Source organism: Branchiostoma belcheri, unplaced genomic scaffold (assembly GCF_001625305.1).
Source record: "Branchiostoma belcheri isolate BF01 breed outbred unplaced genomic scaffold, Haploidv18h27 scaffold53, whole genome shotgun sequence".
In the NCBI taxonomy this organism is placed as follows: domain Eukaryota; kingdom Metazoa; phylum Chordata; class Leptocardii; order Amphioxiformes; family Branchiostomatidae; genus Branchiostoma; species Branchiostoma belcheri.
Genome location: NW_017804165.1, coordinates 1,519,517 through 1,547,371, shown reverse-complemented (window position 1 = coordinate 1,547,371; position 27,855 = coordinate 1,519,517). Strand labels below are relative to the sequence as shown.

Sequence of the window (27,855 nt, the reverse complement as noted above, 5' to 3'; positions counted from 1 at the left end):
CCTTCTCCATCTACCCCTTCCTTTTTCTCTTCCCCCTCCTCATTTTTCTTTCCTGTCTCTTCTGTCCCTGCTAAAACTTCAGCAAATGGCATGGGCTGTACCACTTTTGTCGGGGAGGGTACAGGGGTGGCATCTGGGTCAAAGAAAGAGTGAAAGAAGACCAGAGACAGAATAAAGTCAAGGAGAGAAATATAGCAAAGAAGTCAGAAACAGAAATGAGAACTTTTAGTTTAGATAAAAAGCAGGGATGCAAGGATCTGCATCTGAGTGAAGTACAAGGAAACTTAGGAAAAACCTTCATCAACAGATAGGTCCCCATGGCTCAGGCTTAGGCTGGAGTTGGACCCTTCATCTTGTGGATAAGAAAGGCAAAGGAACAGTAAGAACAAGACATGCAGCAGCAAGAATCAAAGAAGAAAGTGAAAAATAGCAAAAGAAAAAAGATGGAAAAGAAGCAAATATTCTTGTTCCCGGATGTCAGCACTATGGCAAGATTTAAAAAAAAAACAAAGATGCACATTCTTGTTGTTACGACAGTTTGGAAACTAATGGCATGTATTTTGATGTAATGCAGAGAAAGGCAGAAGCTGGTTCTGACAAAGACCTTCGGAGCCACTGGAAGCAGGGATGTCACCTATGGTATTGCGGCGATCAGGAATGTCAGAACTGGGCTCGGCTACAGCAGTGCAACAGCAGTTAATGTACATGGGAGCTGAATAGATGGTGTTCACCAAGGTCCAGTGATATTACAGTGAAATTAATATATAAACTAAGGATGTGTTAATGTGCGGAGGGACATTATGTCATAATTTAACCAGGCTATCCCCTACATTTGTAGATGGCATTACTTTATTGTTTGACTGTTGTTTGATTTTAACGTCCTTCCGTGGTGATATAAAGAAGCATAGATTGCAGAAAGGAGAAAAGAACAGTAAAAACAAAAAGAAGCACTTGAAGCAACTGTGAACTGGATTTCTAAGTGGCAAAAGCAGGATATGAGGGAAATGACAGTGGATGTCATGAACCTTCTGAGCGCATGTACTCGACAAGTGGGCAGCTGTGAGAGTGTGGCTGGTGTGGTGCAGGAGGTGACAGCAGATCTGACATGGAGGAGACAGGACAGAAGAACGTCAAAAATAAGAACACATGGAATATGGAAAATTGTGTGAAGTGTGTGAAGTGTTATGAGGCTAAGGAAGACATTTGACAGGAGGGGAAAATAAAGAACAATTGTGAGAAGGGAGTGGCAACTAGAGGCTAAGACAAACTATGACATACAGAAATGAGGATTGAAATGTCAAAATGTAAAGACGTGACAGAAGAGGACAGAAAACACGAGCAACCTCTGAAAACTTTCCGGAGCAAGCCCTGCCTCCGTTTGCCAGGGAAGCCTGAGGAGGCATCGGATGCCTGGGTCCCTGTCAACCCAGAGGGGAGAAATGTTGGAACTGAACAAAACACACTGAACTTGCAGAAAAATAACTGGTGATGGAAAGGAAAGACAGCAAAGAAAGGGCAAGATTGCAGAGTTATGTATACACAAAGGATGAATTAACTTTATTCTGGTAACAGTTCATGGGATTTCTAGTATTCAAGGTTTTTCTTTGTGAAATTATGGAAATATGTGCAGATTTATTTCAGACCCTTGGATATTTCCAGATTACAAGGACATCTTTACATGTTACAAAACTCTGACTTGTGTGCAAGCAGAAGGGAGAGAAAATCAGATGCAAATCAAAAGAAAGCCAATCAAAGAGAGGTTATTAACTAGGTGGGAAACCTTCAGAGAAACCACTACTGCTGGCTTTGGAACTTCTGGTGCAGGACCTGTCACCTACCAGGGATTGGGAGATAGGGAGAGTCTCAGGAATATGATATAACATGCAGAATAAAGAGGAGACAGTATAGAAAACATCCAGGCTACATGCATCAGATTATCATTGCTGATTAGCAACTACTGCAATCTTAATATATGTTATTTGTGGCAGACAGTTTACAACAAAATGATATATATTGACTATTTTTTATATATTGACTATTTTTTCAACTAAAGTGATACAGACAATACAAAATAACTGATTACCAAGTAATTAACAGTCTATTGCATTGCACAATCTAGAAATCTGTCTGCTACATGCTAGTGCAAACTTAGAGTTGTACAAATATGACTTTAGAAGGAATTGTACAGCTGTCAAAAACTGTCTCACAAAGTAGAAAGAAACAACACTGAAAGAAATTTAGGACGAACTAAAGACAACTGAAAGTGAGTAATGAAAGACAAGATGGAATGGAATATGTGGTGTGAACCTTCTCCGAAGGCTGGGCATTCCTCCTCAAACACTGAAATGTCTTGGTCACTTTTAAATGGAGGTGAGTTGATCCCCAAATCCACTGTGTGAACAAGTAAACACAACAGGTGGGACCTGGTGCTTACCCAGCATGCATCACTGCATGCACCAAGAGAGGATGAAGTAAAGGATTGTGGTACATTCTTCATGGCATTCCATAGACTGAAAGATTTCTACTTTGAGTGACATTCTCTTAGATTAGGAGATGATTATTAATTAACAGAACTTAATAAATTCAAGGATTCCAGCATGCACACGAAGTGATGTCTGTCCAAAAGTATGAACAAACAAGGGCATGCGACAGAGAAAACAACAGGAGATGGCAATTGTAGCACACACTTATCAGGTTATCTATTCATTCTTCCTGCAGTCACTCACTTCTTATACAATCTGGAACGCGATGAGCTGACAGTGAAACAAAAGTGACAGAAAAAGTAGAGAGACACACAGACAGACAGAAAGAAAGAAAGTGAAACACAGCTGGGAGAACCTTCGTCAGTGTCGTAGTAGCTGTCAGAAGTACTGTGTCTGGGTTCGGCATTGATGGACCAGGAGGACCCTGGGGGGTAGCACACCTCCCCTGTGCAAGTGTACACTGTGTGGTTACCATGACAACACAAGCCAGGTTTGGGGGGGCAGGAACAGGGGGAGGGGGTGGCAGTATAAAGTGCAAGGTGCTGTTAGTATAACTCAGGTGATCGTCACTGCCAAAACAGTAGAAAGATACTTGTGTGAATGAGTTGCAGAGACAACGGTGGTTCCCCTACACTTTTGTTGGTCATTCAAAACATGTCAAACAAGTAACCTGACAGTGGTTCCATTCCATGCAGTAGGGGAAACACTGCCCGCAGAACCAATTGAAAAATAACTTCATTGACAAATAAGCTACAAGTGTGCAGTGTCAACAGCATGCTACCAAAAGTGATTCATTGAAACCTTTAATTTGGAAACCTGAAAAAAATCACAGACTCAGTAGCATTCCGTGAACAGATAAGGATGACTGTGCGCAAAGAATATACATTGTAAAATCAATGTTCACATTGCAATTCAAGAACATTAAAGAATGTTAAATCTTGAAAAGGTAGAAAAGCAAATAGAAATGTGAATGGAAAATGAAAAGAGGTGAAAGAAATTTAAAGAGTAAGGACCTGCATCTGGATCTTCAAAATATCTGGCATCTATGTCGCTCTCAAGCTCAGGGATAAAGGGAGCTTCAACTGAGGTACAGAAAAGTAAAGACAAGAAAACAGGGAAGAGTGAGCAGGATGAGAACATTACAGGGCATTGTTGAGGGAATGAGCATAAGAAAGGTCAAAGAAAGACACTGAACAGATAGAAAAACAGTTTTTTTTTCTGTACAAGTAGAAAGCAGTTGTTATGGTTGTTGCTTGGTTAACTGTTTACAGGTGCAACATAACACACATTTCTAAGGTACTTTCACTGTTAGATTGTTCAAGTAAAAGTTTTTTTAAGTTGAATTTCAGGATGTTTAGGAATTTAAGGACTATGGAAGTGAACCTTCCACTGATCATCTTTCAGTAATGCAATACAGCTGACCCGTAAAACAACTGGAAACAAACTCTCCACACTGTTTGGGTCGTATCATGAACCAGCAACACTGTTATCACCTCTACACTAACCTGAAACCCCCCAATCACCTCTCCTGCAGTCACTGACCCCAATCTACAGACACCTGATACTACAGCATACTGAGAACAGGGCACAACCTGGATCTATCTCCACCTGTTCCTTACCACACCAGTAACTGCCAAGTAACCAGTAGCTGCTTGGTGTGTGTGTACAGTATACAGACAAGCAGAAACAGACTGCACTTCATGATCTGTTGTATGACCTCTGGTGTAGAGACTTTGTTCATTTCAAACTTGTCATAGCTTTGTCCAATTTCTATGATACACAACTTACCCTAGAACCTACTTTACATCAATGTGTGGATGCATGTCTTTTGAACTTTATGGTTCTACACAAAACATCCTGTATCAGAAAAGGTGGTGTCTATCACATCTGTACTTTTTGATTATTGATCTTTAGCTCACAAAAGTGGCATCCTATTTACAACAACTGACATCCAAATCTACAATATTCAGATCTCATAGAGAACAAGAAACTGAAACATTTTCTAAGGAAACCTCAGATTGTGTAATAAAAGTAAAATGTTAAACTTTATTCCAAACCAAGATTACAGAGAGATCAAATTTTCAACGATCACTGTCGCTTTCATCAGGATAATGAATGACCAATCACTTCAAAACGTGATCTCGCAAAACATTTTACTATGATTACCACCAACACAGATGAAGTTTCATGATAATCTCAGATTGTGTAAGTTGCTGACTTACTGTCCCGGATGGTTTCCCAGGTCCACTGGTCGTTCTGGAAGAACGGATGTCGTCTGATCTCCTCCACACCGTTCCTCCCCAGCCGGACAGATCTGGTGGGAAACAGAGGAAAAAACAGTCAAGCTCAACAACGTGGGCTGTTGATGCTTCTAGAGCCATCTTAACAAATGCAGTCAATTTAAAAAACAAACTGAGATTACCAGACAATGATGACTAAGCTCATTGTTGTATTCTGATATGTTCTAGTAACGTGAATAACCCAGTTTAGTATACATGTACATATACCATCTTAGCAAATACAGTCAATCAATTTTAAAAAAAGATATCCTTTTTTTCACTTGATATGAGATAACCAGAGAATGATAACTAAGCCTACTGTTGCATTCTGATTGGTTCTAGTAAACTTCACTGCCCAATTTTAATATACATGTACTGTACATGTATGTACCTGTCAGATAAAAAGGCACAGATGAGGTTCTTAGCTTCTTTGGACATCTCCACGTCATCAGGGAAGCCCAGGGAGTTCTTGTGGTCCATGATCTTGCCATACGTCCCCACCAGGGAGTCTGCATAGAATGGGGTGTCGCCTGGACACGTGGAGGAAGAAACAGACAATGTTCGGTACAAGGCAATGGTGTAGATTGTACAATTTTTAATAGAAGCATTATAGTCTTGTTGATTGTAACTAAGATGATGAGGGATGGAAAAATGACTACATGACAGAGTAGGAGAGTATGCTAAAAAGGAAATATAGCCAATACTGTATACACTTCTGTACTAGTTTTCAGACAAAATGAGTCAGAGGTAAAAGGTTAGAGGACACTTCTTTTCTTGCTGGCTACTTTGATCGTATTTAGTCACTTAGTAGTAGTACTTACCAACTAGCATTTCATATAGGAAGACTCCGACAGACCACCAGTCACACTCCCTGCCGTAGTAGCCGTCCCCACCCTGGGACTTGAGCACCTCCGGGGAGATGTAGTCTGGTGTCCCCACGGCGGTGTCTGACCGTACCATACCGTTCTGTACAGGGGGAACACACGGGGGCTAACTAAGACTGTCTGTGTCATGGCAAACATGCAGATTCAGGTATGTCATATGTATATACATGTACCTGTCCAACTGATTCACCGTGTTTGCAGCAATTATTTCCAACAGTTGAAGCATGCTGTTTGGAGCTATTTAAGACTATCTACAACGACAAAATTTTCATCACACAACTTCCAAAAGGAGAAGAGTTAGAAACACATGTTATGATGTATGTGTACATTGTTTTCACGTCATTTGCCACAATACTAAACAAATGAAAATATGAATTATAATAAAAGGAGTAGAATCTATACAAAACCACAATGAGGACCACTGACATCATCCATCTTCATACAGGTGCCAAAGTCAGCCAGCTTCAGGTGACCCCGGGCATCCAACAGCATGTTATCTGGCTTCACATCCCTGTCAAACAGGTACAACACATCAGTAAGTAAAACTATGGCACCAAAATTATATTCTAGATAAACTTTTAGGCAGTGATACCCTACCCACATACCAAAAATCATGAAATACCATTATACCTTTATCTAGTGATAACATAACCTCCTTGACAGTTTGATAAGTTTAGCATACGTGTAAATCTTTAGATTTGGTACTGTAGCAATGAAGTATGAAAAAAAATGAATGCAGGACATTCAACAAGCAAGTAGCGCTGCATACCTAAACTCAATTTTAGGTTCAGGTCCGGATTCAAGTCCAGAGGTTTAGGTTCAGTTCCGGACTTGTAAGTCCGGACCTAAACCCATGGCATATACAAAATTGCATGTTGGCAACCTTGCAATGTTGTCTGGGTTAAACTTTGGCCACATAACATGGAGGCCGGTACTTGATGATGCCCGATGGCAATGTTTTCTTCATTTCGCAGCAAAGATTTGTCAATCAACGGAAGGTTTTAGGTGGTTTGGAAAGAAAAGGGATATGTGAAATTTTTTCTTATGGTAATAAGTCCGGACTCGGTTCTTGACTTTTTATACTTGAACCTAAACAATCTTACAAGTCCGGATCCAAGTCCAGTGAACCGGTATGCAGCACTACAAGCAAGCAATAGATAATCACTTACAAGTTCAAAAATGTACGATCGGAGTTGCAAAAACATTTATCTAGTTCACATTGAGTGACTTTCTAAACCTACCTATGTACAAATCCCATGGAGTGGATGGCGTGCAGAGCCAGCACCACCTCTGCACAGTAGAACTTGGCCCACTTCTCCGGCACGTCATAATTACTCATCAGGTTGACCAGGTCCCCTCCTGGCATGTACTCCATCACCATGTACAGGTACTTTGGGTCTTGGAAGGCATAGTGCAGCTGGGAGGAGGGGAGGGGGGCAAGTATGTAGTCACTTTTTTTTTAGGAAACTCTTCCTATCTATTAACACAAGCCTCAGCACTGTATGTCACATAATCCTGCTACTCCTTTTTCTTAAACTTAGTCGACACAGTTGAGGCAGTACTAGTAACAGAAAGCATACCTGCACTATCCATTCACTGTTGGCGTGTGCCATGATATCTCTCTCCTCCCAGAAGAAGGCTGACTCTGACCGCTTGATCATCTCAAACTTACTCAGCAACTTCATGGCGTAAACCTTCTGTGTCTTCTTGTGCCGGACCTGCAGGATAAAAGGTACTGCCTCTTAGTCTGTAATTGTTTCATCAGGTTGGTGTGTTACTGAGTAAAGAGACTCTTTTTTCACAACCAGGTGTTTTATTCCGCTAATTTTTCGGTGACCATCTGTCACCTTCCCCAGGGCAATTCTGACTGGTTCACATTGCACTGCAGCACAGGTGTCACTGCTATAGATGCATCTTACTGCCTCTTAGTAACTGGAAAACTCTTCCATAAAATTAAGAATTAAGATGTTAAAACTTACATTTCTGGAATGTTTCATTTTCAATTCGAACCTTTTGATTCAGTAACAAATATTGTGTTGGTCAAAAATGGAATTATGCAAATGATATTCGGGATGAACAACTTGAAATATAACCTCATGTTAAAACCTAACTTTACACATCAACATCTACAACAGTGAAACACAGGAGATTCAATCTTGGCAATTGGCCCAGGACTTATTTGAGGCACACAAGTACAGTTAGGCAGAGGTGAGCAGGGTGCATTATGGACCAATTGGCAGGTATTAGACTAATGTTATACCTGGCAGGGCTGCAAACCTATCACTGTCTACTAATAGCTGGCAAATGGGTCTGCTGTTTGACATTCAACACGGAAAATAAGCTCCCTTTTCTTGTACTTAGAAGCAGAAGTAATGATGGACAACATACATTTCCTGATGTGTTTAGTATAATCGTTAGTTTGTCTATCATAGACACAATCATTTGTTCTAATCGTGGCAGTCAATTTACACACTTCACTGCACCAAACAACCTGTATTTACCATATCTCAACAGTGACAACAACTTTGGAAAGGGGTACTTAATATGGCGAGCATCGATTCTAGCAGAGTCGCTGGAGAAAAGTTTTTTGTAAACAGTATAATCTTACTTCTCCAGCTAGTATATACAGCTACCACTACATGACAGGAATGTTGTCACATTTGGCATTGGAGTCAAACTGCACCATGGTGCCAAGCAATTGTCAGGCTGTCAGCTACTATAATGTTACATCTGGAACAGCCAAGGACATGAGTAGAGACACTAATATAAATACATGTCCAACAACAGACTGTCCCTGTGTAACACCCAGCATATGCTGGATATAAACCTACTGCCATCACACCTGCATGTCCTTAATTTTGCCTCAGGGCAGTATTTACATATTTGTGTAATATGCTTGTTGCTGTCAGCTTACAGTACAGTACAATAGCTGTATCTTTAAGGCTGTGACATGGATGCTTCAGTGATCTGAAGAGATTGACGTACAAGCCGAAGTGCATGGAGAGGTTTGAAAGCCGGCTGCTGATTGATGTGTGCAGCTGGTGTGAGACCAGCTGACCCGTCGGGCCTGGAACGCTTATGGTTATGTCTGCTACGTGAGGAGCGAAGTCGGGCCTGTCTCCCCACACCGAGTCCTCTCGTCAGGAAGATGCCAGGGCATTACATTCAGTTTAGACAAATGACGTGTTATGGGGCCGAACCACCAAAACAGAGCTTGTTTACACTGGGAATTCTCCTCCATTTGGCCACCCCTCCCTTCCCTACACAGAGTGGGGATGTTTAGCATACATGGCGGGGGTGTTTGCTGGGCGTGTGCGCCGTGACTGGGTCAGCAGGGCCAGCCGACCCCGACCACAGCAGTTTTCCTGGCGAGTTACGGCTCTGACCTTGATCTAGTGTGCCCTGAGCAGGGTTCTTACACACACTACCACTACTGTACTCTCGTAAAACTCTTCACGTTCTAACTGACAGCCTATCGCTGGATTCAACTGATTATCACAGCCTTCTAGTCAGTAGGCTACTTAACCTTAAGCATGCTAAGGTAGCCGTTTGGCGCCAATTTGTATTGGTTACTGGATTAAGCATCAGGGAGGTTAATACCAGTTTCTTATGTGCTGGCTGGTAAATGAATATCTTTAGCTTCCAGTAAATCATTAACTGTGTCATTTATGCTTAAGAGAAATGCTGGTAAGATAATAGATAGCCTTTCAAACTAGACGATTTGGTCTTTCTTGGCATCAGGGTAATAGTAAATTACTCAATAAACACATTTGCTGTATTTAAATTTTCTGACTGATTCTCAAAGTACATGTACACTTTTGTTTGTCAGTTTGTAGAGGTGTCCCAGACCTGGGTACATGTTACATCCAGCCTGAGTCAGCTTACATGTAGGCCATTTTGCCACTTCCAACTGGGCTGTGATATTTGGATACCAAACATAACTGAGCCCCAATGTCCCAGCAGGGCTGCGAGTGGGGCATTCCTGCCTGAATGACAGGGAACAATATTGGAGAGGACACGTGTATGCTCTCTGTTTTACTCAACTTGTCAAAACCTGTGACAGTATAGGTCTAATGAGTAGAATTCTCAACTCAAACCACGACTTCACTAGTACCGCCTGTGCAGCCTGCTGACATACATGTAAATGCTACATGACAGGTAATTGAGTAAGTGTCGTGCACAACACAGTGTTGGAAGAAAAGAAAATCACTTAATGTTTTGGAAAAAAAATGGAGCACAAGCTCTTACAAGAGGCTGCTGTTACTTGTCAAACTCTAGATTGAAAGTTGTTCCTAGTCCTTAGTGAGTTATAGACTGTTGGAGACTGGTATGACCTGCAATGGTTTATGACCTCATTCACAGCAACCAGATCTAGATCTGCACCCAGATCAGATTGTGTCATCATATCCAACAAACAAGTCTGGTATTAAAGACACATACCCCTCGCATTTTATTGGATATATGTATCTTTTGGGTGTATATTTCGTATGTGTTAAGACTGAGACTTACCAGTTGGACTTCTCCAAATGCTCCTCGCCCAATGACCTTGATCATGTCAAAGTCTTCAGCCTTGAGCCGGTTTTCTTCAATAAATTCAACCCATTTTTCATCTAGGGGGAAAAACCTCCAGAATATTAGTGGCATTCAATAATGAATATTTGTATAATGTGGAAAGCAGAAATTATGTGCAGACAAATGCTGTCAGTTTTAATAAGGTACACAAAATCATGGATGCTGATTATGATTAACACAAAACAATGTTGGGCTAAATGTCTGAATTTTTATATCAAGAGCTTTGACCAAGTTTTCTTGAAAATGGTATATTGAGATAATTAGCAAATGCGACAAGTTTTGGCAAATTACCAGTATAGCTCAAGTAAGAATCGATAAGAGGCTACTATTCGTATTACTTGATGTGTTTCCAACAAAACAAAACGTCATACTTACATCTGGTCAGGAAATTGTCGACGTTCTTGTTCTTCCGCAGAGCAGGAAAATTACAGTCAGTGACAAGAGCCGCGATTCCATCCTGTATGCAGAAGACAAAAATGACATGGCTGTCATCATATTGTAGGAACAATATTTAACACAGGAAGAACCTGCTAATCTATGTATCAATGGATCATAAATTACATATATTTACATATAAATTTACATGTTTATAAGGTTTACATACCAGAATCTTTTGGCCTCCTGATTATATAGCATCTATCTTATGGTTATAAGTTTATTACGTGATTAGATTATCTTCAAAACACTGTTCATACAACTTACTAATTCTGACTGTCAAAAGTTTGTGTGTACAGGTGTGTGTGTATGATGTATATTAGGGGTAAGGTTGGGTTTCCAAAGAGCAGGTACATTTTGTATTCTGCAAAAGGTTATCTGTTATCCATAATCAAATACTAGATACTGCAAGTACTACATACGACTCTCCTCTACCATAAGAAGACTGAGCCCGGCTTTCAACAGGCACTGGTGTTTAGATGCATACAATCCTCGATTTGTACTTTGGTATGAAAACCGATGTATGTTTCCTGGGACAACAGGTGGAACCAAGAGGCCTTTCATACTGGCATGCTAGCGGGTGACCTCAAAACACCGGGGTCACATTCAACAGCAGGGACCAAACTCTAGATGGCACAGGCACTGGAGGGAAGGACACAGGATTATTTCTGCCGGGCTAATTTTGGCTCTGAAGTATTCCAAAACAATACGTCTGGGAGTTGTGCAGCATAAAAAAGATTGCCAAACATGGTAGGGTCTTGAATAGTGGGTCTATCAGTAGGGACATCTGCAAGCATGGATAGGTATGAGACATGGGGGATGGTGGGGGATTTGCTAACTGAATTCTCTCCTCCTAATGTCTTCATTGCTCCTTTGCATTAAGATTACTAATAAGTCCTAGCCTGTACTTACAAATGGCCAGTAGGATAGGTGCACAGTATTGAGCATTATAAAGTCAGGAAGGAAAGAAAAATACAGCAAAGCACCGCATCAATGAACTGATGGGGTTAGCCTTGCCCTCAAATAGACAACATATTTTCAGGGAGGTCATATATGTAGACAAGCAAAATGACAGGACCCAACACTATGCCCTGGGGCACACATGAGATTATACTAATTTATAGGGGCACAGTCAGCACACAAGTCTGGTAGACCTGCCTGACAGGAAGTTCTGGACCCAGACAACTAAATTGTCCTTAACACTGTAGGAATGCTGCTTGTGTACATGTAGGAGCCTATAGCGGATCACTTTGTCAAAAGCTTTGGCAAAGTCCATGAGTATATATGTATTAAGTCTGTCTAGGTGCCAATGTTCCAGCTGGTATTACAAAGAGTGAGCAGTAGTTGTGTTGTGCGTGATCTACCACATGCCTACACCAGTGGTGTGGGTCATAAGAGATGCCAATTGCCAGGAAACAATAAGATTATCAATCATTGAATTTGCACTGAGGCATTTAATGATTTTACAATTAATCAAAAGTATGACTCGGATTCTTAAGTTCGATAAGACCAAGAGGTATTAAGAAGTAGTTCTTTGTAGCAGTCACTCTTCGTGTAATCTGGGGTATTGTTAGTTCTCTTTGATCGTTTATTGGAGCACAAGATGTGGATATTAACAGATGGAACAACAGCATCATTGTCTAAACTCGAAAAATGTCCAAACGTGAGAACGCGAAAGTTGAAATAGCTCCCACAATCCACCTTAACTATTTACCAACGGCTAACCACAGCTTACATACAAACACCTGGTTAGCCAGATAAATAAGGGTTGTCAGAAAAGTGGGTTAGGGACGTGAGATCTTACCTGAGGCCGTAGACTGACCTGGAGCTAATCCTGTCCGTACAGGTATTTGTCAATGTCCGGTCTGACAGACATGAGACCATGCATATAATTACAAACCTTCTCTTCTAGGTATGACAAATCTATGTGGTATTTGACAAATCTATAGCAGGTAACATGCAACTAGATATTTATTTTTACATATGCTTCAATAATGTGCCCAGCCATTAGCTTTTGACCTGTTCACTTACCCTAAAATAACCCATCAACGTACCACCTGGAAAGTTTCCAATAATCTTACTATCCTTCTGGTCAGCAAAACCTTTATTAGTTAAGAGTCCAGAACTACCATTCTTTCACAAGGTAGGAACAGAATGGATCATTCTATTCATTGACATATTGATATTATGTATACAAGGTATTTTGTACTGATCAGCTTTCCAAATAACAGATGATGATAAAAAGCAGAAAAATGCTGCATATCCAAATATTAATGCTGCAGTCTTCTCAGTTCAGTGATCACTGTATTACATTGTGATGTCCAAGTTTTGTCACATATTTGTCAAACAAAATAAGCAGCCTATTATGGTATGCATTAGCATTTTGTTCTTTGCATTGTGATCCTTTAAAAAAATTTTAAAATGTTTGTCAAACAAAATAAGCAGCCTATTATGGTATACATTAGCATTTTGTTCTTTGCATTGTGATTCTTAAAAGATTTCTAAAATGTTTGGCAAACAAAATCAGCATCCTTCTACAGTGTGCACCACACACTTTGTCCGTCATAATGAGTCACTTCCGTCAGGTACTAAAGGTAGATACAGCTACATGTAAGTAGATCAGCACTGTTTTTAACATTGCGCTAACACCCAAGAGTTGTGATGTTTTGAGTCTTGAACATTAGCAAAACTTGTAGTAACACAAGCAATGCTAGCATCAGTAGGGTTTTCTCCATAACTACCACGGTACTACAAATATCAACATAAGTCAGACATGAGTCAGAGGCGTGCAACTATGCCTAGCACTTCTGCCTCACTGACCCTGTAAAGCTGATTTATTGAATGAGAACTATTTTTACCTCAAGGTCATGGCACCTACAGTGTAGGTAGGTAGAATAATTCTAAAAACAGCTACATGTATTGCTGTCATACAAAATGTAGGTGGTAACAGTCAATACACAAACACAAATTAACGTACCCAGTACATGGACTATTGCAAGTTAAAGGAGTACTAACCTCCAGAAGGAAGTGCTATTTTCCGATACATCATGCTGCAATGAACACATAACTAGCTGACTTTTTACATAATTTAGCTTGTACGAGTTTCGCGGCGCATGTTTGTAAAGTGATATTAATATCATTTTCCCCCATGCTGAACCACAATTGATACATCCGGGAACTCTGGCTTACGCAATACTCATACACTTCAGGTCAACATAAACATTTTTTTGGCGAAAATGGTAGGAGACAAGCACACTAACGAGCTGATTATTGAGAAATTACTTGCTTTACTTTGCTTGACCTGTGGCTTCGATATTATAATATCATGATGTCGAATACAGTGGGCGCCAGTTTCATCCTGTGTGTTTTGATTTTCTCAACTTATTTGCATGTAAGTATAACTTGAACAGATAATTAGATTACGCCACTTATGAAAAAGATAACTAGATTACGCCGTTTTTTCATCATCAATATTTGCGGCATAAATGAGGGGCGATAAGGACACCAAGAAGGGCAATGGTTGGTAAGATACCAAAGAACACAAAACGGTACAATTTTTTCTTATCGCCCCCGAAATGAGGTCTGTAACGTAACTTTTTGTTTAAAACATAGACACCAATGGGGTAGCGTAGTGTATTCTGGGATAGTTTTGAGGGTATTTGGAGAGTTTGTCCTGGATTCGATGCGTTTTAAGACTTGCGCGCAAAATGGGCATTTAATTGTATATTGTAAAATAATATGAATTTTTCACTTCCAAAAATAAATGCCTGTCGAAATATAGCACCCCATTCTGGAGGTTAGTACTCCTTTAAAATATGCATGTAGACATCAGAAGTACCTGCACAGCTCCAATCTTACCTGCACTAACCTGCATGTGCAGGTGGTATTTTCAACTCTGATTTCCCTTCCCATGACACTAATTCACGACTTATGTTTGCAAAGCAATTTGTCTAGAAGGTAATGCTTTAACATGTACTAAGTTGAAGAATTGGAAATAACAAGCAATGGAAGAAACAAGAGATGTCTTGACAACTTAGTCATTTCTCACTGCCCTAGCCTTCTTCCATGCAGATATTATCTAGAAGGTAATACTTTAACATATACTTTGTTGAAGAATTGGAAATAACAAGCAATGGAAGAAACAAAAGACGTCTTGACAACTTTGTCATTTCTCACTGTCCTAGCCTTCTTCCCTGCAAATATTATCTAGATGGTAATGCTTTAACATATACTAAGTTGAAGAATTGGAAATAACAAGCAAGGGAAGAAACTTGACATGCTTTGGCAACTTTGTCATTTCTCACTGCCCTAGCTTCTTCCCTGCAGTAATTGTGCCTTATGTTATACATATCAATGTGCCCCAGGGCTGGTGAGAGTACTGTGGTCCACAGGAATGTTGTAGGCTTCCCAGACTGGGGTGAATAGGGCCTTACCTGCTGCATACATGTACACCTGTGAGAGCCACAGGACCCTTTACAGCTTGTTTGACTAGACAGGAGCAAACACAGGTTGACAGGTTTGTACACAGAGAAGGGGTACATAATACTGGAACACCTTCACACAAATCAGGACTGGCATTCTTCTTTTCTTACATCTTACAAGACGTCTCAACTCATTCGGATACAGAACGGTCATTCCATGTCTGCATACGTCTCTTGTGTTAAGTTTGATGTAAACCTATGCCACTTATCAATAGTCTTTTCCAAACTAGTAGCTAGCAATGATTTTACTTACTTTCCACTAGTACTATGGCCAGGAAGCTGTTCAATATCCCATGGCCCAGGAAATCAAAGCTGAAGTAATGAATACAATTACAAGTAGATACATGATAAAGTAGCAGTTAGCATTGTGTTTTCCAGTATGTGTGATGTCACTTGACAAAAGTATATGTACTACAAGGTACACTTGGTACAACAATGTATGACACAAAGGTTTCAAATCAATTTCTCGTATAGTATAATATACACCTTTTGGCAACAGTACATGGTATAATTTCACCCCATAAAAAGACTTCTAAACATAAATCATGATCACATTGAATTCACACAAATGGTACAGTAACTTCAAATTACTGAACAGCGTCAATACGGAGACTTCTGGTTGGCAAGAAACAGGTGAGTTCCCGTTCAATAAAAGACTGTTGACACACTTGTTACCTGGTAGGTATTTATAGCTGCTGTGGTCACAAATAACCCATTGAACTTTTGTCACCATATCAGCCACAGTTGGTAGATAACCTACAAACAGTATTACCATATAGTACAAGTCAATATATTCCAACACATGTCAATTCAGCCCTCCAGACTGCTACCATTTTAGGACATTTAAGTCATGTGGCTAATAAGTTTTCATTGGAGCACCTAGTGCTTGCATCAAAATTATAATGTCTATACCATGGACTGTATATTGGCTCCCTGCACACAATACTTCCACTCTGCAACTTTTATGTGAAGAAAACTATAACTTAATGTTAGATATGATGATCTACCTCCAAAGTGGTGCACCTAGATTTATGCTGGGAGCACCAGTGCTCCAAGTTCAAAATGTTAGTCTGGAGCCCTGCAATTATCTTTCATTTTGACTTCAAGAGCTGTAACTACAGTTACCACATGTCACAATTCAAAATATCACCATTAATATATACCCTGTTCCCTGTGCCTTTATTCTAAGCCCTTCGAAAACAAATTCTGTACTTTGTACACAAATTTCTTTGCAAATTTCTCACTTCCTTTGCAAATTACAGAAGTGGAAGTGTTACTCTGTTACCAATGCTAGTTTAAACTTACACGCTCTCCACACTGTCATGTGACTTGTAAAACGTTGCTCCCGTGTCATGTGATGGCCCCGCTATTTGCCTACAGTCAAAGGTCCATCCTGACAGCATGCTGCAGCTAACAAGGTGGGCAGGGGGGCTTGGCATCCCCATGGGAACTGAACATAAACTAACTGAAGAACTGGATGTCAACATGGTGAGGTGGCATATGCTGTGTCCAGACTACAGAGGGGGTGGATCTGACACAAGTCCCACACTGATAGATAGTAAGACAGGGAGAACATTTTGGCCAAAGTTTCCTAACATGATTGCCAGACCAGTTAGACAATTCTGTATGGGCTAAAAGTAAAACGTCTGCCAGAATCCCGAATAACAGAATATTGTAGGGTAGTCTACATCTCCTACCTTCTAATTTCAAATAAAAAATTAACGATTGAAATCCAGACAGACAGAGGAATGCCATTATTTTTTCATTTGGGCAAGTCCACCAATATTAATTACATCTAGACAACCTCTAACTATCAGTCAATATCGATCCAACCTATACCCTTGTTATAGTGCGCGCCAGAAATAACAGAGATAGTTTACCCAAACTAAGTATGCCCAGACAAGTAGCTAACTTTTCTGTGTAAACTGCCAAGTTCACATTCACCGAAGGTCAAGAGCCAGACAAAAATAAACTCAGGAACAAAGGACTGTCGTTCTGGTCCAACTGACTTCCTTCACAACCAGAGCGGGGTGAAACATTTCCTCTTCTTGCTTTTAAAATGATTTCCCAGAGGAGGTTGTACAAAATACTAGGGTTGTTTTCAGGGGTAAGTTACATGAGAAGGGAAGGTACACAAATAGTGGTGGGAGGGACTTGGAAATGGACAATTTCACTGTGTTTGTTTATTACTACTGGTGGTATACAACTTACTTCTTCCCTACACACACAACTAATGTAATACCGGTAGTGTATCAATATCTTCTACAAACTGCAGATGTCTGCTTTTGAATCCTTAAATCAAAGTTGAACATTTTTTAATCTATTTGTATCACCACAAAACTAGACTCAAAAGCCACTGCAGTTAGGGATTTGGTACTAATCATACTGTAGTAAAGTACACTTGTCTGACTTTAGAATATCAAGTTTCTCATTGTCGATCAATGAAAAAGTTCACAACATCACGTACAGCACCACTTCCACTGACGTATTCATGACCTCTGCTTAACATTCACCATCTAAACTCACTTCACTATAAGGTCCCACGGCCGCTGCCATACTTCTAACTAATATTTACTCAAGCCTTGGTGCTAACCACCAACAGTGATGTCATAACGGACTCTTGTATCTTTTCTTGCCAGCTCTGCATGATTGAATCTAGGCCACTATGCATGGTCTGTTTGGCCTTTTCAGTTTATCTAGATCCCCATTTAGCAGTGAAGAAGGCAATTCAGCCCCTTCTCAGGTACAACATTAGTGACTTTGCCATCTTCCTGCTTGTATCAAACATGATGAATCAAACATAATTGCTAAGCAGCAAACTGAACAGATTTATACTTCAGTGCCATGATGGCATCAGATTATTTTTTACAACCACTGTTGTCTGGAGACAGCCCGAAGGGTTAAACCTTAAGTACTCGACCTGAACCTCCTTGCAAGGACATTTTGTACTTCATTACTGAATTCCGGTGTTGGCCAATTCTCCCAATGATGAATTATTTGTGTGTAGGATAGGAACCTACTAGAAAGAGGTTTTGCTTAATTTTCTGTGATGTTAAAAGAGCACATGAGAAGAGGAGGAAGCTAAGTGTGAATTCTGAGTCCCCACCCAAACCATGATGGCCTTGCAAGCTCCTGTTTCCAGCTGTTGGTTTTGTGAGGCTGAGGCATTTGCATACCGCAGCTGGGGATGTGACTAAGCCATTTTCTGTTCCTCCATCGGCAGGGCCACTGTTTGCTTACCTGGGATAGGGAGGATTTGTGTGACGTCTGTGGTCCTATGGTGGTTTCAAGGTGGAACAAAACAACCTTTGGTACAAGATCTTGTTGATGATAAACAGGGTGTCTATTCACTACTGTACATGTAGTAGATACAGGTCATGTGGAGTGAATCCAGGAAAAGTAGATTTATGGTTATCTTCATCAAATTATAAGGGCTGCCTGGACAATATTATCAGAAATTGAATGAAAAGATCAAGACTTGGGTTCTTCCTAGTACCAGCTGCAATCCTCTCAGCAATAGATTCTAATACAAAAGGTGACTGCCATCCAGCATATACATGCAATATCCTCATTACATTCATACAAAATCCGGGCCTGACACACTCCTGTTATATTTGATCCAGAGCCAAGTCTGACATCAACTATGAAGCCACTCAATTTGAAAAGCATCATGATGAAAAGACGGGGTTTTATTGAGATTTTATAGAGACAGACAAAAGAATTTCCTGTCTCAGACTGGACAGGATAACCCCAAGGACCATAATTCAACCGCTAGTAATATTTACAGGACACACCCAGTACTGAGATGAGGTAAGAATTTATATGACAAATCGGTTAATACGCTGTCTCCACGGTGCTCAAGGAGTGCATATTTCATGCAATTTCTAGCTATACTACGTAATCCATGACTTGTAATGGCACAGAATGTATTTGGATGCAATATAGTAAACCATCAAAATATATTCATTATAGTTAAATGTTCACTATGTCAATTTTCTACATCACCATCACATCTTTTTGAAAGCTGTTTGAAAGATTTTTTAATCATATCCAAGTGGTGCCTAACTGGTAAAGCAAACCACAGCTAACAAGCACTCCAGTCATCAGTATCAAGCAGATACCAGTAAACTTTTGGGGTTACTTTCAAACTACAGTTCTGCTTTTGTAACTTAAGCAAGCATGAGCATTGATTTAGAAAAAAAAATCTATACATGACTTGATCACTGCCGTGATTCCAATAAATAGATAGATAGTGATCGACTGAGTTTCATGGACAACTGGCTAACCGTTACCTTAAGATTATGCCTGGTATGTGTACACCAACTTAGTACATACGTCATACAGAACTGTCATTCAGGATTAAGATACTCTGGAAGTATTCATGTCAGGGACACATCACTGCAGTTACACTTTAACTTACAGTATTCATCTGGTAAACAACATTGATGGACGTACATCATCAAACAACATCTACAATAGAGTTTACTTCAAGTTTTTCTTTACCAATTTGGCTGATTCAAGTTGTACTAAAATCTCAAATGGTGGGCAAAAGCACTTTGCATGCATAATACATGTAAATGTACATATCAATATTTAGACTGTATGATATACAAGCCCATTGGGTTAGCCATCAAGTTAGACAAAGTACAAGTCAACAGTTCAAACCGTTGGGGCACATCTACATTTTGTACATGACATGGAAGGAAAAACAAACTTCCTTTGACCTTTCTCTCCCCATGTAGCCAATATCAGCTATGTTTATCAGCTGCCGTGATACAAAGTTATGCCAAAAGTCTCAAAGTAACCCCTGACCAGACCAATGGACTCTGATATAATAACAACCAAACTTAGTAATACTGCTACACACATGGAACAGCAATAATTTTTATAATTAATAGAATCATAAAAAATGATGTACAGGTAAATATAAATACCTGTTGCAACTTGCAAGTGAAGAAACCGGTAAAAAAATTTTTAAAAACAAACAAGCAACATGTTTGCCAACAGCTTATTCATAGATTGCAGGGCTCAAAATTCATTTTGGGGAATAGGTGCACCCAACCTGAAAAATTGAGTGCACAGAAAAAATTTTTTGTTGCACCACATAAAATACATCGTAAAAAATTACTAAAATCAGGGTTCGAAATACAAAGGTGCAATGTGCAAATTGCACGTAATTTTCAAGATTTGCACCTAAAAATATTTTGAATGTGCAATTTTGCACCTGGACAATACCGATATATCATGTTTGCACTGCGTATCTCCGAAGTTTCTTGTGTGTCGGCATCGCGCTGGGCGCATGGCAGCCATATTGTTTTCTTTACTGAACATCCTGGGAACAAGCTGCTCTCGTCCCCAGGTGAAGACGCGAAGGCATTACGTAATGATTTACCTAATATGGCAAGACGCGAAGGCCTACGTAGCAGATTTACCAAATATGGTGAGACCCGCGAAACTTGTTGCCCGATGTGGTACGAAGTCCTTCGGCAGAGTAATTTCGGCTTTTTCGTCCAATTTTCGGTAAAATTCGGTGAAAAACAGAGTTTTCGGATTTCCCAGCATTCAGTGCTACCCAGGAAATTTGTAAAGCATGAAGAAGGGCCCATGAAGAAAGGGTCGATTTTCAAGTTCTTTTCACGGGCCCAGCCGGCATCAGAGGCTGGTGCAGCCGGTGGCGGTGGACCAGAGGCTGGTGCAGCCGGGGGCGGTGGATCGGGAGATGCCACCGGGTCCACCGTCTCCGAGGATCCCGCGGCCGATGTTGACGACGCGCCCCCAGAGGAGGGGGAGGGGAGCGCCAAGAAGTAAAAATTAACCGGACGTTATTTTTTTCTAAGCAGTATTTTTTTCCTTAAGTTATATCGTGCACGATATTCAAGGTAAACAAATATGCAAAATAAATGAAATTTATTGCTCGCATACTGTTGGTAAATTTTTTTTATGACGAGTGAGAGGGCCGGGTGTCACTAGCGGCGTCCTTTGAAGCTAATGCCGACAAATTTTTTTTGTGTTCTTTTTTTTTATAAACACAGATGATACTTGCATTGTTCATGTTTTGTTTGGTCCCTTCTTTTTAATGTATACTAAAACTTCTATATGCAGTGGCAGGCTAAGAAGGTTGATACACAGTAAAACAGTTCCAAACCTAAAGATGCAAGGCTAAATATAATTTTGCACATAAATTTTTCAAATTGCACCTAAAAATTTTGCCAATGTGCAATTTTGCACGTACCTGAAAAAAAGTATTTCGAACCCTGTAAAATGCATTGTAAAACCTAAGGATCTTACTGCTTCTCTTCTGAGCTTGAATCTGAAATGGGAGCTAACTTCAAAATCTTAAACAAGTACCACCAAGTATGTACTACAACAAAGGTGTTATTATTTTTCGGACACTTAGATGTCAAGAATATACTGTATACTATTATACATTTAATATGCAAAAAATACCTCCAAAAATATTTGGGTTCTCTAGTGCACCCACTGAAAAAAATTGGGTGCACAGCTCCAATTTTGGGTGTACTATGGTGCACATGCACCCAGTATTTCAAGCCCTGGATTGTCTCCTAAACTGTATGTAGCACGACTTGTTCTTCCAGCTCATTTACCTCTCTCCAAAATCATTACATAAATACATCCACCGCCTTTGGAACGTTTCACTTAACTGTCTTGTTCGTTCACTTTACAGTCTGGTTATGACCATTTAAAACCGACATAACAAGGACCCACAGTATGTAATCTACACACATACTACTGCAGGAGGAATGAGTGAACTTTGACCCCACCATTTCCTGCAGAACCTGTTACCATACATATACAAGATGAACTGTATCAATTGCAGATCCCTTGAGGGACCTTTACCTTAACTTGGGTAACTATCACTGGAGGAACTGTAGAGTATATCTCTAGTATTAGCGGATGTCGTCCATGTTGCGATTTTCTTTTTACATCTATCTTTACGTACATAGTACCAATTACACAGATAAGTTTTGGTTCAGGAGACTACAACTTGAATAAAAGGTCCTGTTGGACAGTCTGCGGGGTCTGACATTGCGTGCAATAATGCCCAAGGGCAATAACTCAGTGAACGATGCTTCCTGTACTTTGATTCCTTGAATAAAAAGCGGCTTGACAAGTACAGCGTTGGGAATACAGTATAAGTAAGAAGCTTTTATGTCCTACCACAGCATTTTATTACATCATATTCCAAATTGGGACACATTGACTAATGCAAACTGGATAAAAGCTATAAGATATGTATGTCCCGTTATGTAATTCAAAAATGTGTACACAAAAATTTACCTGCTTCGTTATATCAATCCATTATCAGCCAAAAATATTTTTAAAAATGACAACACGACTTGAGTTGTCTATTTGGTACACACTTTCTGGAAATACATCATCAGTATCTGTAGATTTATACAACAATGTCATAGAAAAATCATCTGTAAAATAATACTGTAGAAATGGATATCTTGTACAAAGCCTTGCCTGACATGATATTTGAACCGGCTGAGTGATATCCTGATTCATTACGCAGAAGTGCATCAAGCTTGTTCCAGGTGAAATTGCGGGAGAGACTCAAAACAACTGAAGCATTTCTTTAGTCTTTCTAAGTAGGTACTTTCTTGCAACAAGTGCCAAGCGCTTAACAGTACCGGCAACACTGTAATCATTGCACCATAAACCATTACACAGGTATCTTAAGTATCTGCAGTTACGAACAGTCTAGCTTCGTTTTACTGTGATAAAAGAAGTGACAAACACACTAGTAAAACTTTGTTCAGGATCTGGTCCTTATTCTGTAACATGGCAACAGAAAGCTACAGAAACGGATATCAAACTCAATTGTTACAAGTCTGTGTCAAAACTAGATTTATGCTTGCGTCTACCTTGTCTTAAATGTTTTATGAGTTCTGTGGTCATCTACTGAAGTGAAAGAAACCTGTGCTGTGTTGTGCTTTTCCAATGACGATCGTAAACAGGTCAGGTATGTACCGGTACAACCAAAACATCCTGTTTCTTTGAGTCCAGCTTCATTGGGCATGCCTGACATCATTTCTGAGAATTTAACTTTGTTATGCAATTCACCAGTACATACACATACGTGAAGAAAAACATTACTGTCTCCCTTATGTTATTTTCACATTAGGTAATCAGAAATGACAACAATTCCAGCCTGCTTAGGACCAGACTACACACAAATGATAAGCAGCTGGAACTGGCATTTCCATCATTTGCATACCAAATATATATTTATACCAGTGGGATGGGGTAAATGAATCTCCAAGACTATATCTGGCCATAGACAACCCAAAATAGGAAGACACTTCCCCCCACCCCACTACGTGATGAAAGTAATGCATACCCAGAGAGACGTAGGGTGAGTCATAACAGCATTGTTATCACTCGGACTGCGCCACAAAGAATGCTGTTTTTGTACTGTATTATCTATACTATACTACAGATTCACGACACACCTGGATAGCCCACCCTTTGTCAGTATGATGATTGTGGATTAAACTAGTTTCAGAGTATACTTTGTTATGCTGTTATGCTGCCAGTTCAACTACTATACCAGAAGCTTGCTTGTTTTGATGACTTTGGATTAAGAATTATTCAGTTCCTTCCTTCCCTGACCTTTTGTAATGACACTTAATGTGCAAAATGTGGCAGCACTATGGTATGTGGGATATTACAGACGAGAAGTCTTGACCTGAAAGATTTCACATCCAGTGAAAATAAAGTGATGTGGGAATGACATTGAAAATGCAACAGGTTACTTCTGGTTATGATTTTGACTCTTGGTCTCAACTTGTGATATTATCTGAGTGCCTCGCACTTGTCTACGTCTGCCTTGTACTGAATGGCAGCTTCTGTTTGCTGGTGAACTCAGACCTCAGTAGTCCTGGTGTTCTACCCTGGGTGAATACTGACATATGATGTCATCCCAGGCCAGTGGGAGACAATGACTTCTCTGTCAAGTGTCTCCGGTTCAACCCGGCCTGCACTTGGACATCGACCTAACCTCAGGGCCCTAGAACTAATCTGCAGTGGAATCCAAAGCTGACGACTTTTTCCCTGGGTTTGCGGAGACTTATCAAACAGAGGTGTCATGTTATCACGAGCTCTGATGGGCCGTGTGGCCTGTTGTCCATAACACAGCAAAACCAAATATTTACAGAACGGTCATCCGACAAGAATTCTCTCATCCAGTATGCACAACTCTTTTGAAATAGTCGTAGCTCGCCTGTTGCAATGTTCAGCCAATGGTAAATGGTTAAGAAAACGTGATGTTATTGTTTTGCGTCCAAGTCTAGTGTGTATATAGCTCTGCATTCCGCAGAGTACATACCGGACTATGCTGACAAACTGCCCCTCCCCACTAGAGAGAACAACGTCTACAGTGCTAGGTCGGACTCTTCCCAGAAACTTACCAGCAAGCCGTCTATGTTTATCTCGCACTTCAAGTCCCGAACCCGCTGTTCCAGCCGGGCAAGGCGGTCATCCAGTTGCAGTTCCATCGTCGAGGTTGTGTTCGTCCAAACCGCAACTGGTGGAAACTTGGGAAGGTGAAACTTGGCCCCGCTTTACTTCACACTCCAAATCCCTTGAATCAGAAGAAGCTCATCTGAGAACAGGACGGGGAGGGACCTCTCACAAACTCTGCGCCCGCAAGCCGAGACTTAAAGATTTTACTATAAAACTCGGCATGTCTCATGTCTTGACCTTTTGTTACCATACGGTGCCGGCAAAACTGGAAACCGTGACAGGAACTTCGTGTCAGAGTCCGACAGCTCCGCTATTTTCAATGCCAGATGACTCAAAAAAGTGCGACTCGACTTTCCTCTAGATCCGCCCAAACCGAGTTGCGGTGGCCCAAACTTTTCCGTCTGGAATATGCTACGATGGTAGAGTTGCACCTTCAGCTAGAAATACTGTGACAGTCCTTGTCTCTTGTGACCTCTCTGCTTGAAAATCCAGTTGTCCCCGTCAAGAATCGATGCAAAAGTGTTCAAGTTTGGCTCATCATAACAGACGTTTCTGCCATCCAACCGCCAAGATGGCTGCCGACCGTTACCACATTTCCGACTTCAGCTAACACCCATAGTTCAATGCGAAAATACTAACAAAGGTGCACCTGGAACTGGGGTACGTTTGGGTACGAGTAATGGGCGCTATCATACGGATTTAGGAAGAACTGCAACATGAGTCAGCCGGATAGTTTTACCATGGAGCTTCCTTTTTGAACCTCCTTGGTTTTACCCCTCTAAATTTCCATCTTTTACTGTCAAGTGTCATCATAAGGACATTAATGTCCTCAGCAGCTTATCTAATAATCCAACAAACCAGTTCTTGTCCAACACCCTTTCTTTTAATCAACAGAGAAACAGTGGTTGATTTGCTTTCTTTTTAGTAGTTGTGAATGGATAGTTACACCTGAATAGTAGTGACGTAATAGCGTCGCCACGTGACATGATACTATAGCTAGTACTGTAATTGTACCAGTGCGCACACCAGTCTATGCAGCTTTGTAACGTACATTTATATCAAGGAGGATTAACCTTTTTTGTTTCATATAATATAATATAACGTTACATGTGTTTGTCTTGTGTCAGATCAAGTTTTCTGTTCACCGGTATCTCTCTTAGTAGTTCAGCCGGCCATGACTCGGGGAGACGGGAGTTGGCAACATGCGTGACATATGGCCTATATTTGGCCCCCATCGCCACATGAGTGAGTTTTGCGAAAGTATTTTTCTGTAACCACATAATTTTGATGCCGCATAAACGTAGGATTTGGACGGGCTTCCTTCAACGTTGGCTTTCACCCGTACGTACAGCGTAGTACTGCATGTGCATGTGTACTGTGAACACTAGTATCTTCAGGCATTCTCATATCGATTAATATTGTTGCGTCTGCATAATGTGTGCGGCGAAAATGCTTGGCCGGGTCATCATCCAACCTGTAAAGCAAAATTACAACATCAGTGAACCGAAAAACAGTGTGAAATGATGTTTTCTCCTGCAACGTATTAATATTTGCCTCAGTGAACATGGCGGGGAATTTCCACCAGGCGGAATTCCCCGATACTGACAATAGAATTAGGATTGCAAGTCTCATTCAAAAGGCAAGAGTGAGTAGTCAGAAACGTTTTCATCAGTATTATTTCTTTCTCCGAATTCAAGTACAAATGAATCGACTTTTTTGACCGTCCTTTCATTTCGATCTCTGGCAGTTTTCTGCAGTAACGTTATATACGCAAATGGGGTTTTACTTTATGAAACGTTGAGTGGCTTTTTCATTTGATAGGGACATGCATCATGCAATCATCCACCATGCAATCATACAAGCTTACATTCCAGCCTTGTCATATCAAGCGTCAGGAAACGCGTATAACAACAGATTAAATTATATATTTCACACACTATATTTTCCGAAGAGTGGGAACCGTGACGATGAGGGAATTGTAACAGTGCATTTTAGATGCATAGTTGGTAAAAGTTACAAATTTAGCAGAACCATTGACAGAATTCAAAAACCTCTAAGCTAAACGTCGGTGTATCTGCCAGAAATGACATGTTTATACACCTTGCGTGAGGACTAATAAACACACGGCATGTGTTTGCTTGATGTATTTCTTTGTTTATACTTAGGTATGGAACATTGCAGGTGAACAGGGATCCGAGTTGAATGCCTGTAATTGGCATGTATGTTGTATACAATGAACCTCAAATGTTATTTGTTAGCACTGCTTTGTCTCTATAGGCAGCAGGTACAAGGCCTAATTCTGCATACTGGAAACAAGAGATGGTTGAAAACATGTAATCCTGCCGACAGGCCTAGGACTAGTCTTGCGGAGGCCTATTTACACCAAATAAAGCTTTGACAGGTTTTCTTCTTTGTTACGTTAGACCAAGTCAAAGGTTGAAGTTCACCAGTAGCCGTATTATTCAAACTTCTATGACGTTTTTATATCATTACAAGCGGCACGTGATCAGTGTTCGTTAAAACCGTTGTAAAATTCGCGCAAAGTAGACCGAGAGGAATGGCCCTGCTCGCTCGTCGACCTACGTCCACAAATACAGTACGAAATTTTCAGAACTATTCCTTACCTGTTCAAGATGACTTTAGGAAACATGACATTCTGCCGCTGTCTGCACATGGACGTATTTTACCTGCTTACCGGTACCTGCTGTAAGTTCCACATTCAAGTGCCATATAATGGTTACGTACACGGTGGTCCAGTTGTACGAACAACTTGTGTAAAGCGAGCGTTTATAGTCTTGATAGTTGCTTTTGTTTGTAAAGGAATAGATACCACTAATAATGTCATTAACAAAATGAATATAAGACGAGTTAGAACGGTTCTAATGATGACTGAATCACGACTGTATGACGAGTAATAGGGACTTTCCACTAGCTGGGAAAGTCCCCGGGTCGGGCGAAGACTTCTGGGAAAAACAACCACAGACCTGGTCTTCGTTGTTTTGTTAAATTACAGTACTGGGAAGGCAAATGTCGTTTTGTTTGTTTTGTTTTCCGGGACACACTTATATGGATACATTACTATATATTATAGATAAAAGGCATTAATAATCAAGGGACATTATTTTCGTTCCCTGAATGGACAGCAAAAATACATATCATGAACAGATCTTACCAACCAACAGGGCTTTCTTTACAGCAGCTAGCACTCCAGTAATGCCTTTTCTCAATGTGG

At 40.4% G+C, this 27,855-nt stretch overlaps 2 protein-coding genes across 8 annotated transcripts in view; both read right to left on the bottom strand.

Moving 5' to 3' along the window:
- LOC109480927 (rho-associated protein kinase 1-like) overlaps nt 1–25,248 on the bottom strand; it is a 49,330-nt gene extending 24,082 nt beyond the window's left edge. For 3 of the 6 annotated variants that reach the window (XM_019783313.1, XM_019783314.1, XM_019783316.1), the window contains exons 1-9: nt 24,569–25,248; nt 10,594–10,675; nt 10,156–10,256; nt 7,227–7,364; nt 6,888–7,063; nt 6,073–6,157; nt 5,584–5,728; nt 5,154–5,292; nt 4,706–4,797 (exon numbers count right to left, since the gene is read on the bottom strand). In XM_019783313.1, the coding sequence (XP_019638872.1) occupies nt 4,706–4,797; nt 5,154–5,292; nt 5,584–5,728; nt 6,073–6,157; nt 6,888–7,063; nt 7,227–7,364; nt 10,156–10,256; nt 10,594–10,675; nt 24,569–24,655 (1,045 nt within the window). In that variant the 5' untranslated portion in view covers nt 24,656–25,248. The remainder of the gene's footprint in view (nt 1–4,705; nt 4,798–5,153; nt 5,293–5,583; nt 5,729–6,072; nt 6,158–6,887; nt 7,064–7,226; nt 7,365–10,155; nt 10,257–10,593; nt 10,676–24,568) is intronic. The other 3 variants (XM_019783315.1, XM_019783317.1, XM_019783318.1) reach the window with 3 other exon arrangements.
- On the bottom strand, nt 103–3,565 carry LOC109481003. 2 transcript variants are annotated; one of them, XR_002140868.1, is made up of 7 exons: nt 3,497–3,506; nt 2,839–2,928; nt 1,781–1,834; nt 1,344–1,418; nt 1,026–1,100; nt 296–352; nt 103–133 (listed from the first exon to the last, which is right to left on the bottom strand). XR_002140868.1 is itself a non-coding variant. In XM_019783480.1 (7 exons), the coding sequence occupies exons 1-6, from the start codon at nt 3,524–3,526 to the stop codon at nt 329–331; spliced, it is 363 nt and encodes a 120-aa protein (XP_019639039.1). In that variant the 5' UTR covers nt 3,527–3,565; the 3' UTR covers nt 103–133; nt 296–328. The 2 variants fall into 2 exon arrangements, 1 of the variants encoding a protein (XP_019639039.1); XM_019783480.1 differs by having other exon boundaries at nt 2,839–2,943; nt 3,497–3,565.
- Nucleotides 25,249–27,855: the final 2,607 nt, after the last annotated feature.

Coding starts and splice junctions, on each gene's coding strand:
- LOC109481003 (XM_019783480.1), bottom strand. CDS start 3,526: ATGCCAGATATTTTGAAGATCCAGATGCAG. Junction 2,944..3,496: donor TTTTGAAGATCCAGATGCAG/GTCCTTACTCTT, acceptor GTAACCACACAG/TGTACACTTGCACAGGGGAG. Junction 353..1,025: donor CGAGTACATGCGCTCAGAAG/GTTCATGACATC, acceptor CTTATCCACAAG/ATGAAGGGTCCAACTCCAGC.